This window comes from Perca fluviatilis, chromosome 14 (assembly GCF_010015445.1).
Source record: "Perca fluviatilis chromosome 14, GENO_Pfluv_1.0, whole genome shotgun sequence".
In the NCBI taxonomy this organism is placed as follows: Eukaryota; Metazoa; Chordata; class Actinopteri; order Perciformes; family Percidae; genus Perca; species Perca fluviatilis.
This window is the reverse complement of record NC_053125.1, coordinates 22,381,128-22,394,079: the sequence shown is the minus strand read 5'-3', so window position 1 is coordinate 22,394,079 and position 12,952 is coordinate 22,381,128. Positions and strand designations below refer to the sequence as shown.

Sequence of the window (12,952 nt, the reverse complement as noted above, 5' to 3'; positions counted from 1 at the left end):
ATCATCCGTCCTGGTAACTCAGAAGTATAAAATGTAGAGTAGTAATTGAATGCATCCAAATAATTTTTTTGTTTTGTTAAAATGCTTCATGTAGGCTATAACCTGTATCCTGCCAAGGCTGCCATGACTCAAAACAGCCCTTTTTTAATAACTAAATATAAAAATTTTCCTGTCCAACATAACTTCTAATATATATGGTTAAATGTCCCATGGCATGAAAACTTCACTTTATGAGTTTTTTTAACATTAATATGCATTCCCCCAGCCTGCCTATGTTCCCCCAGTGGCTAGAAATGGTGATAGGTGTAAACCGAGCCCTGGGTATCCTGCTCTGCCTTTGAGAAAATGAAAGCTCAGATGGTCCGATCTGGAATCTTCTCCTTATGAGGTCATAAGGAGCAAGGTTACCTCCCCTTTCTCTGCTTTGCCCGCCCAGAGAATTTGGCCCACCCATGAGAGAGAGAGACATCATGGCTTTCAAACGAGCAAAGTGGCAGTTGTTCAAGGCCACACCCCCACCCTCCATCTAGCCTACTGCTCCCAATAAGTGACAAAATAACACCTACATTTTCCTATTTACATGTTGTGATTTGTATAGTCACAGCGTGTACAAATAACAAGGTCACATGAGACACAGCCATCTTCTAACCATATGTACATACTGGGAACTATATTCTCAGAAGGCTACTAAGCACTGCTACTTCTGCTACTTTGGCGGAGTGATTAGCGCAACAACTGAAAATCACCGTTGTTACTCTCTGCTCCTCACCACGGCACTTCTCAGGTGTTGCGAGCAAATCACTCCGCCCAAGTAGCAGAAGTAGCAGTGCTTCGCCTTCTGATGAGAAGGGTATGTATGGACTTATCTAACTCTGGGGGATACGGTGAATAAGCTAAAGTCCCAATAAGTCGGCGTGTTCCTTTAAATGTGTCAAATATCAATTAACGTATCAGAAAAATATATTTCTACATATCATGAAACGATTCATCATAACAGATTGAATCTGAAGCTACTAAATCAAACCAAGTAACAGTGTCTTAATTGGGAACCAGGACAACACAAGCTGCCAGGAGAGCTTCATAATTCACTCTGGCACACATTGTCTACAACTCCAAAGCAGTTCTACAAAAAGGCCCACTTTAATGGAAAATGTCATCAGTTAAATGTTAATGGAAGAGCAACACACTCAAAAAAACAGACAGTACTTAAACATCAGATTATAACTGCTGCATCAAATTAAACACGTCGGTTTTTTTGTGGGATATATCCTCTGTATAATTCAAAAAATGGTGAATTGGTACAAACACAGTTACCTACACTAAAGAGAATGTCAGTTAAATATGTCGAGTGTTGAGGAAGTGGCAAAGTATGAATATCTGAGCGTTGCTTAATGGATTGTCATAAAATTAGAGAGCAAGTATGTGCAAATAGCCAGTGTGCCTGTAATGGAAACAAAGTTCACTGAAAGTATATGAATATTTTGCTGTTGCTTAATGGAGTGCAGAAAAACATATAAAATGCTAATCTGGCTGCTGTAACTCTTGCCAGAAAACAAAAAGTAAATCTGTCTGCAGAGGAGGAAAAACCTTTCATAAAAATGCAGCGTCGAGAGCAGAGCAGAATCAGGAGGAAAATAGTGGCGTGCAAATCTTCCCCTTGTCAATAGGATTGGGCATCGAGATCCGGTTCCAACTTGAAATCGTTTCAAAAATTACGATTTCAATGGAATCGTTTTTTTTTTTATTGGAATCGTTTTGGAAAAGTTTCATTTTCAAATCCGATCATCGGTTCCAATTTTAATCGTAATTGAGAATCGTAGGAACCGAATCAAAAGCAAGAATTCGAATCAGAATTGTTCAAATCAAAACGATGCCCAACCCTAATTATCAACCTGTTTTGAACACAGTACATTTGCCTTCAGTGGAGCACAATACTGACTTTTAAATAAATAATATATTACTACAAAGAATTAGCATTTGCATATGTTACCATAGAAACCAAAACTTTGATCACAAAATGTGCAGATCTTATTGTGGTAAATCTTAATGGTTCTGAGCTTCCGTTGTGTTGCAGACTGTTAATGGGGACAGATAATATGAAAATGTTGCTGTTGTTTACAATACAAAATGTGCAGATGCTTACCGTGTATTGGGACAAAACTGAGGACAACACTGAGCTTGGTAAATGCAAGTTGTTGATCTTAAAGATTTAAATATTTTACTATTTATTGGTCTGGCAAAATTAAACTGATATTGATTTCTTTTAGGTGAGCTTTTTTTGAAGGTGTTTAAAGTATGTTTAGCTGCTGCCCACGTCCACCGCAGTACATTGCTTAGCTTCCGTGTCGGTACTCCTAACTGCTACTCCAAACTGGGGGTCGTGCCGACCGCCATCTACTGTAGCTGATACACTGACTATAAAGAAGTACCTCACACAACCCCACTTTTAAAAGATATAAACTATCCCTTTAATAAGGTAGTTGTTTTTAACCATAATTACATATTTTCCAACCTTTTTGTGTCTAAACCTAACCAAACCTTAACTTTAGCGTTGGCAGACCGTGTGAATTATTTTCGTAACAGCGTTTCAACAAAGTCAGAAAACCCAAATTGGTGTCAGTTTTAAAGGCAATACGGAACCACATGCTCTATCATATAGTATTGGAGGACTTGTTGAATGTAAACTGGTCAAAATCAGGACCAGACTAATTAGTGAATAATTGAAGACTTACATTACAATTAAATTTGCTTATAGAAGCAATTGTGTGCACATGACTCCAATCATGTAAAAAGACACACAAAACCGTCCCTCATATATGCTGTATGCTAATCATTGTGCAGTGAGGTGTTGATGATGAGAGGCAACACTGGCCGGATTTCACCGTTGCCCACTTAGCAGCAACAGTGAAATAAATCACGCACGCTGCAGGGGGGAGCTGAATCTCGGCAGAAAACGCAGCGATTCCGTCTAACACCGGAGTACGACAGCCGGCTTCATAAATATGGAGGGCAGAGTGTTGAGGAGCGGGAAAGAGTATGAATATTTTACTGAGCCGAGGCCAGTGGGAGACTGATGGTGAGGATGGCCAGAGAGAGAGAGAGAGAGAGAGAGAGAGAGAGTACAGCTGCTTGCTTCAGTGTTATATAACACACACCCAAGCAGATGGACACACACACACACACACAACACAAATGGACACTGTATACAAACTGAAAACATACACTGGGACAAACACATGGGACATGCTTTTTATGGCAGTGGGAAGCGCAACCAAACACACAGGCAGAAATAAACACATAAACACAAAGTGACAAAAAATGAACACAAACGACAGAAAGGATGAATGGACACACATATTCTGTTACTCACACACACACACACACACACAAACACATCGTTGCTGTTGTCCACCCACGACTGCATTCATCCATCTTATTTTCATCATACACAAGATGCCAGCCCGTCAGGGACAATAACTGGCTTAATATACACACACACACAAACACACACACACACACACACACACACACACACACACGAGGTACAAAGACATGTAAGTGGAGAAAAGAGGAAAAGAGCCAGATAAAGATGTAGGAGGCAACATACTGTACTGTATGAGTTATAGCTATGTATAAACAGAGAGGGAGAGGAGGTGAAGAAGGAAAAACTCAAGTCTCAATCAAATATAACGTGTCCCCAAATCCAAAAGGGTTTAAACACATAAACATTAAAACAAACTATTTAAAATCATGCAGAATCAATAAAACAAGAAAAAAACAAATATAAAATATTATAAGTATATATAATATTAAAATCAGAAAATAAGTAAAACGATCCTACATATAAAAAGATATAAGACTAGTAGCACAGAATCAACTAATACTTTTTTTTTTTCGAAGCCCAAAATATGATTGACCACTTGTAAGGCTACACTACCATGTATTTTATGAAAGTATGAGTTATTGCAAAGAGCCACTGAGTAGCATACAAACAATCTTGGAACCCATCGGGCAATATTTCAGGGGTTCCGGTATAGCCAGCGGATATCCGAGCCAAGACTTCCTTTTCCATGCACCGGTCATTGTTTATCCGATTCTTTACTTTTTGTAGGTTTTTTTCTATCCAGGCAACATTTCGGCTTATCTTCATAACGTCATTAGACGATAGCCAATAGTTTCTGAGACTGCACTGCGGACAGTGTGTTCCGCCTTTTTCTCTCCACACAGAATGTTTACCTGCCTACAACCAGAGACCGCTCAAATGTGATTGGACGATACTACTCGGAACACAAACAGAAACCAGAACGCTTCCGATACCAAACTCTTATCCAGTTGCCTACAGATTCTGCATTCATGTGCAGATATCTGTTTATAGAGATTATTTTACGGTGAACTACTTGAATAATTAGTTTCAGCACAGACAGAATGGATAAATGTCTGCTCACTCTATACAGTATATATAATAAGTAGAATCTGCGCACTGTTCAGTCACCTCTGAAGAAATGATCTTGTCAACAAATACAGAGAGTGCAGAGTAAGTGTTTGAAATGGTTTCTGTAAGTGTTATAGCTAGATTAGCAAAAGCCTTTCTACAGTAGCATGTGACGTGAACAGTTAGAGTACCAGCCAGAGTGTTGAGGACTAAGGTGACTGAAGGTCATCACCTACATTACTTTTTGACTGAAAATAAACTTTTTGCGTAGATGGCAATAACTCGATAAATCATCATTTTACAACTTGTACAAAAACAAAAAATCCATTGTCTGTCTTTTTGTTTGTCAATCCCACATTGTCCTAATAATCCTGCCTAGAGCATCATTTGCGTATTAATTCACAGCTGAAAATAGACTAACAAATGCAATTATTTGCCTCTGTTTGAGGAACAATTGTCAAAAACTATGACGCTCAGCTGTTTTAAGGAATTACTTTTTTTTTTTTATTTAATCAATAAATAAATATGGTAAATATTTGTGACCCGTTTTTAAAGATTTGCATTATCAATGGGAGCCGATCGGCTTGGGGCTGAATGCCACAGGGTAGGGAAGTCAGAAAGTATTAAGGGATGGGCTAACACTCGTTTTGGTTGTTTTATGGAAGACAAATAAAGCCAGCCTTATCCTTTAACCCTGAAGAGATATAAAATATCTCCAAAATCCTTGTAGTGGCAACAAATGAACTGTGAAATGTAATGTGTTATGGTATTAATTTGTACATTCATTCCCTCAGGTGTTTGTTCAAAGTTGCCCCCCCTCCTTGTTCATTCAGCTTAAAACCCACTGAGATCGTTTTAATGAAAGAGCCGGGCAAAGGGCGAGACAGCATGAGTCACACAGAGAAAAAGAGAGAGAGAGAGGCTAGCAGAACTAGCAGAAAGCAAAAGCAGTGAAACAACATTACCTGAAAACAAATGGAAACCCTAGTTCCCTCGAGTGCTAATTTGCACACACACACACGCACGCATGCGCGTGCGCACACACACACACACACACACACACACACACACACACACAGGTTGAACACTACAAACAAGAGACTGATATTAAAATGACAATGAAAGTGTTTCATCTTTAAAAACAAAAACAAGGCAGAGTTATAACCTCTGACTACTAACTACAATGTAAACAGACATCTTTCAATGCCTCTTTCTACACAAACAGACGAAAAACAGAAATATAAACCCGCACACACACACACACAGACGCACAATCACATATAGCAACAGCGTTCATCCTATCCACTACAAATATACAAATGCACAAAATCTCAAATACTACCTTAAATAACAACGCAATTCAAGGTGAATCCAATACACACCATCAGCAGTGTCCCCCATGAGCTAACAGGCACACACTCACACACCCTTCAGTACAATATAAACACAAGATGGCAAGGGAAATGTAACACACACGTCCTCTCACATTTCTGCATGCTAAAACACACACACAGACACCTTCAAGGCGACTGACACACACCCATATCAACGCAGTCCAACACCACACATGCATGTAAACACTTTTCTACCCGCCTTCGCTTCTGCCTGCACGCCTTTACCACCCACTCAAAACAGCAGAAACATACTCGCCCACACACACACACACACACACACACACACACACACACACACACCACACACACACACACACACACTCCTTCCATCCATCCATCCAATCCTCCCTCTTTTTCCTCTCCATCCATCCTTACCTTGCAGCAGGCTCTGGAGGTTGAGCTGCGCCTGCTGGTGCAGCTCCTCGACACACTCCGGCCTGCTCCACGAGCCGAACACGTTCACGCTCTGTTGCCATGGAGACCTGAAGTGGGCCGCGCCGCCGCTGCTACTGCTGCCTCCTCCGCCGCTGCTGCTGCTGTGGTTGCCGTCGCCGTGGCTGCTGCCGCCGCGCCTGCCGCTCTCCGCCTCTAGACCACTGGTGGCTGGAGGGGGGAAAAAAGAGAGGGAGGGAAAAAATATTGAGAGGAAGTGATGGATGGAGGGAGGAGAGAGGGAGGAGAGAGGAAAGAAAGTGACATAAGGAAGGGGAATAAGATTATTGAGAGGAACGAGGAGGAGAGAAAGGGAGGAAGGACAAGAGAGGCAAGGAAAGAAGGGGTGACAGGCAGGAGAGATAGATGAAGGTGGATGGGGGAGAAAGGGGCAGAGAGGAGATGAAAGATTAAGGCGGGAAAGAAGGGAAAGAGGTGGAATAAAAGGAGGAGGAGTGTAGAGGAGTGTAGGGTGACAAAAGAGACGAATGATGAGATGAGAAAGAAGAGGAAGATAGCGAAAGAAAAAATGGAAAAAGGAGAGGAAAAGGGGGTAGAGAAGGAGAACAAAAAAGGATAGCGAGAGAAGGAAGAGAGAGAGAGACAGAGAGAGAAAAAAAACACACGTAAATAAAAATGTATGAATTTGCATAACTAATTCCGAGAGACGCAGATTACATAACGCAGTCTGTTGTCAGGGAGAACAAGGACCGAGTAAGAAAGGAAGGAGGGAGGGGTATAGGGTAGAAAAAAAAAGAAGCCAGGATTTAGGAGAAAACGAGGGAGGGATGGACGGGAAGAGAGGTAGAGAACAGATTTGAAGGGGAAACAGAGTGAGGAAGCGCTTAATTAGGAGGGAAAAGGAGTGGAAGGGAGATAGAGGGACTGTCACGGGAGGAGATACAGTATACAGTAGGGAGGGAGGGAGGGAGGGATTAGGGCAGGGAGGTGTGAAAGAAAAAAGACAAATTGTGATTGTGGCATTAGGGTGAGAAAGAAGAACAAGAGTGGGAGGAGGAGGGAAACGAAGAATGACATTTAAATGGAGGAGAACGGAGGGATAAAGGTAAAAGGGAAGGAGTCAAGAGAAGGAGAAAGACGCTGGGAAAAAAAAAAGTGGAAGGTAATGTCGGCCCCCTGTCACTATCAAACCTCCAACACAAACAGACAATCAAAACAAATCGCTCGGAGCGATCGCAAATGGCCATTCAACATCGACATGAATGAGGCGCTGCTTTGAATCAGTGGTGACGAAATGATCTGACACATCCAGCAGCTGATAAAACATGACTAACAATCACAGGAAATCCCAAATGGGACACAGCAGTCGCCGTCCAACTGAGCTGTCGAGAAACTTTAGGCGCGGAAAAAAGTCACTGAAATCGTTAACTTATTTGCATGGTCGAATGGCTTATCGAGGTATAGTGAGCGGCAGTAGAGTAAGTCAGAAGCCAATCAGCATTATTGCAAAAGTGAGATGAGAATTTGTCCACTACAGTGTGTCGGTAGTTTGTTCTGTGGTAAGAATTACTCAACCCACTCCCCAAACTTAGTGTTGATAAGTTTAATGGTTTACCCGAGCACCCCTGGTCTTATTAGCTTAATAGCTGAGCAGACACAAAGGCATAATTAAATGTCCATTAGCGTTCCATTACAGTAGCTCCTTTTTAGCAGCAGTCCAAAGGGCACTGCAAAAACATACGTTCAATGCCAATGTTTCTTAAAATAACTATTCCTACAATATCTGTTTATGGCAACTAGAGTAGGGTTAAAGTTAAGGTTTGGTACTTGCTTAAAGCAACACTAGAGAACTTTTCCCGCTTCGGTCCCCTACAGGTTGGAAGCGGAATTGTCCATTACATTACATTATGCAAGTTTGCCAGATCAGGTAGCGCGAGCTATACTTCCAATGAGACAACATGTAGGGGGACCGACGCGGGAAAAGTTCTCTAGTGTTGCTTTAAAGGTCCCATGACATGGTGTGCTCTTTGGATGCTTTTATATAAACTAAAGTGTTACAATCCATCACTGCACTACACATTATAAATGGCACACTATCTTGTGCATTGGCACTGAATATTGGTACAGGACATAAACTGTGTCCATAATGGCCCAACACTGTACATCATTTCAGGGGGAGACTTAAAAGGAACCTCACGTGTCGGACTCAATTATCCTACAAGGCAACTTAACATCGCAAGCTCCCTATTAAGAAGACCTGGTGGTTCAGTTAATTAATCATTCATAACATTTGAGCTAAGAAGAGTGCCCAGCTTGTTTTTGAATCCTACCTCATAATACTCATTGCACATAATCCCCATCTCTCTTACAATTATTGTATTTCTCTAAAAAAAATAAAATAAAAAATGGGATACAAGTAGGTGTGTTCTAAAAATGGTTCTGAAACCTGAATCCAGGTACATTCACCTTCAGATATCATTCAACACTTGAACAATACAATAACAACGTCTGCACTGCAGGCATATCCACACGTACACCTTAGCTTGTTTTTTTAGATAATGGATAATGTTTTTTCACAAGAATAAAGGCAGGGTGATTTCCCCTTTACCTGAGACAGATTTTCTTTAACAGAAATATCACTGTCCATGTCAGAGTGTTCCTGAGCAGGAGACTGGCGCACCAAATACTACCCTTCAACTTGTAAACTGCTTCAGTTGAGATCCTCAGCTAAACAACAACAAATCTAAATATAAATGTGCGGACTCCAACACGTGTGTGGGTAGTATCTCTGAGGGGAATGTGAAGAAACTATTTCTCGTTTTGAAGTTGGGAAAAAAAAAAAAGAAAATGGTTAAAAATTGAAAGAACACTCAGTTCCCGGGAGACAGACGTACACAGTTATTCTGCGGCGAATCCACCGGCACTATCACGTCTTGTTTGCTCTGAAGCAGCCATCTCCTCTCACAAAACCACAAAACCCACCGTACTGCATGGAATCATAATTTCACCCTCCCAGCTACCGGCTTCATCTGCCCTAAGCTGCTTTCACACAATCGTTTCCCACCAGAGAGAGCTACTGTTCATGATACAGAGTTTCACGTCAGTTAGCATCAGCGGCAGAGAAGAGAACAAAAGGCAATCATGCATGACTTATAACGTACTGTAGAATACACATATATTCTTACCACGGAGCCTGTGCTATTTTACTTTTTCTTATTTGGAGCCTTAAATACATTTATTTTGACTGAGTCTACTGCACTGTCTTTGGCATTGTTTCTTTCTAAAGGTAATCTGTGTTTACTGGATGTATGAATTGTGTTGTGAGCCTTGCTGCCAGCTAAATATCCCATTAGGGAATTTAAGTTTGAAGCGGAGGCTCACCCAACAGATTAGTCTGCAGTATTTTAAGCAGGAAACAAACTTTTGCACCTAGTAGTTGTTGTGACAATTTTTCTATATCAAAATAACAATAAACTATACGGACATTTAATAACAAACTATAAATTGGCACAAAATTTAAGCAAACAGTGATATTTCAAGGACTACAGGTAACTTAAATCCATATTATTTTATAAGAATAGATCTGTGTATTTGGAACCTTAATGATTAGTTTTTTGTAAATACATTTTTGCTGCATAGATAAAGTGTAGAAGACTGACAAACACTCCCTATTTTTGATAGTAAAACCATGACTGGAGGCTGCAAAAGCTTGTTCGGTGGACTTCGGTCAAGTTGTTCCCAAAGGGCGACTACAGCATGTATGTGTGGCATGATCCATGTTGCATGTGTGCACCAATTTGGAACTATTCAAAGATGTTGAATTTCAGGAGGTTGCAGCGTCAATTACCTTTTGGGAGTTTGGTCCTTTAATATCCCTAGCATGCACAACTGACCTTCGGTTTTCGATGCTGGCTCAAGCTTGAGCATTTTAAGTAACTCCCGGTGAATGTGTAATTAAATAAATACCATGCAGAGGTTAGATTCAGTACAAAACCCAACAATGTGTCAGCAGACTAATAGCTCAAATGACCAAAAGGTCAGAGTTGTCTCAAGTTTTTTCAAACGTTGCACCTCGATTGTGGCCACTTGAGTACACGTTGTCCCTGAGAGATGTGACGTGGGGTTGAGTGCTCACTGGGAACATCTTTTCAAAATGCTGGGATCCTTTTCCCATTGTTAACAATAAAAGAAAAAGGATGCACACTTAAGATCGCCCAGAGCGAAGTAAGTAAATAAACAGGGGACAAAAATAAAATGTTCCAGCCTTGGTAAAAGGACTTCAGGTTTTCTACAGTTACATACATGTAGTGGAAGGTGATAATGTGTTCAAGTCCACAGTAAATGTTTCGATACAGGCAAAATGTCAAGACATTTTTAAGATAGATGCAATTCTGTTGTATAACCTTTTTGTGGTGTTTCTTCTTTAGATGGATATTTAGAACGTATATCAGAGTCTGTGATTTTGGATACTATGCTAACAAAGTGTGATCGGTGCCACCAAGCTTCCCAAAGTCACAGTTGAAAGCATCTTAAAAAGGTAGTTTTAATCATACTAACACATGTATGCAAACTAAAACGGTTTCTTAGTTATAGTTAAAGATATAGCCAAAACATCAGCTGTGTACCCCACCATGGATTGGAGGACACATAGCTACTGTAAAGCTTCGCAGTTGTTAAATCCATTATTACGTTTTTGAAGATGTGGGACATTTAAAAAGTTAAATATATGATCTTGTGAGGGCGAGAGTGTGCATCTGTGTATTTGGGAGGGTTAGGTAATACGTGCTTAAGTCACACAAGCCTCAGGAGTTTCTAAAAATGTGGCACACATTACTGTAAATACAGGAACTAGAGCGAGAGAGAAAAGGAGAAAGAGAAGGAGAGAGTGTCAACTACCTTAGTTACTGTCATACCTTTGAGACAGCGCCGTTTCTGTGACTGTGTGCCAAGTATTTCTGACTGTTCTCACTGCACATCAACACAGCATGGAGTCGTCGTCTATCTAACAAGGTTTTTTCACAGACTGGAAGCCTCGCAGGATTCAGACTCAAGACCCAACACACACCAACACTGCTGCAGTGCAATGGCAGATCATGCAGTGCTATAAGAAACCAATAGGAAGCTCCACAAAGCTGTATGTCAGCAGGACAGGAAGATGAAATGACAGGACTGTGGACGTTGTGTTATACAGCTCCATGTCTCTATTAACCCCATCAGTAAGTTTCTCTCCATCAGGCATGACAGTTAAGACAAGAAGAAGACAACCTGTAACCTGGCACAAGACCGTGAGACCGTAAAAGAAGAAAGCCTGTCACTTTATAAGACAGAAAATGCAATACATGATGTGCCAATCGGGGAGCAGGTTCAAACATGCTGCTTTTGAGCATTGTTGATGCTAGAAAATAACCTGGACAATGGTATAAAGATTCACAACACTGATGTACGCAAACAAGAGGGGCCTTCAGAACAATAGCCAAAAAAGTATTCATTAAATTGTGTTGTGAGCAATTCAAAAAGGTCTGCTTTTTCACTCTTGAGACAGCTAGACTAATGAAGAGAATTAGCTCTGCTGGCTAGCTAACATCAGCTAGCTAGCCTTTATGTCACCTGAAATGTTAACACAATTAGCAACGTGGAGTAAGCACATTTAGCTGTTGCAATCCTGTACCTACCTACTTTGACGCATGTTATCATGACAGATAAATGCTTGTACCTGTTAAAAAAAAAATGCATGAGTCACAGTTATAACTTAGCGAGCGTTAGCAGCTCACAGGCCTCTCTGGGTTAAGCAAAGTTTTTGATAGATATTATTATTTGCTTCCATGATTCAATTATATTAAGTGAGAAAAACATCACATACCCTTTGTTTCATCTGTCATGCCATCACATTCCATGCTATCACAGTGATAATTAGACCTAACTGAGATACACGAAAACAGATTTGGTGAAGGGAACTGTCTCTGTATAAACTGCTCCTCTTTGTAAATAAGCTAAACTTATGCTAACTAAAGCAGTCTCAGTGTCAACTGTAGCCTCAAGTCTGGATAGTAAAGTCACTAGTCATTTGGTAGGACATTTTAAAATGTTCCTGCCAAAAAATGGCTAATAATAAAGTATTATTTGACTTACTTGACTTGAGTTGTAACAAAATTACTATCAGGCTAAGGCTGTTTGATAAGCATTTACATTTAATAAAGGAAACTGAACCACAAAACCATCCTGATAACATAGTTTAAATAACATACAATGGGGAATATTCTCGATATATCAGTTTTCAATTTTTTAATATACATCCCTTGTTCTGCTTCCTAAATTAGATTAGATTAGACTTTCAAGAAAACTGTAAAAACGTATATTTACTAGGCCTAAAAGAAAATGAAAACAAGTTTTGAGATATAGTGGCAAATTGAAAATTGTACAGGTTGGATCCTACTGTATGTGGAGGTGTTGAAAGATAAAGCCAAGGTTTTTATTGCATTTTTTAAAAAAAAAGGTATAGCCTACAGTGTTTTGGTTGTGCTTTAATTCAGTCATGGTGTCTGAGGAATATTTTTGACCTTAGCATACTTTCAAACCTGCAAGCTGATGGCACAGACTGTTTTGACGGATGCAAGAGACAGAGGCGGCTTCGGGGGAAGACTTGTTTCCTTTGACGTTAACAATTAATTCTTGATTAAAAGTTGAGCAGCAGCCGTACACACACAGACACACATATATGCACAGAGCACACTAA

The 12,952-nt window shown here is 40.3% G+C and overlaps 1 protein-coding gene across 1 annotated transcript in view; it reads right to left on the bottom strand.

The window, feature by feature from the left end:
• nhsl2 (NHS-like 2) overlaps positions 1–12,952 on the bottom strand; it is a 158,676-nt gene that overhangs the window by 44,228 nt on the left and 101,496 nt on the right. Inside the window, 1 exon segment of the mRNA XM_039822494.1 lies at positions 6,202–6,429. Coding sequence (XP_039678428.1) covers positions 6,202–6,429 — 228 coding nt within the window.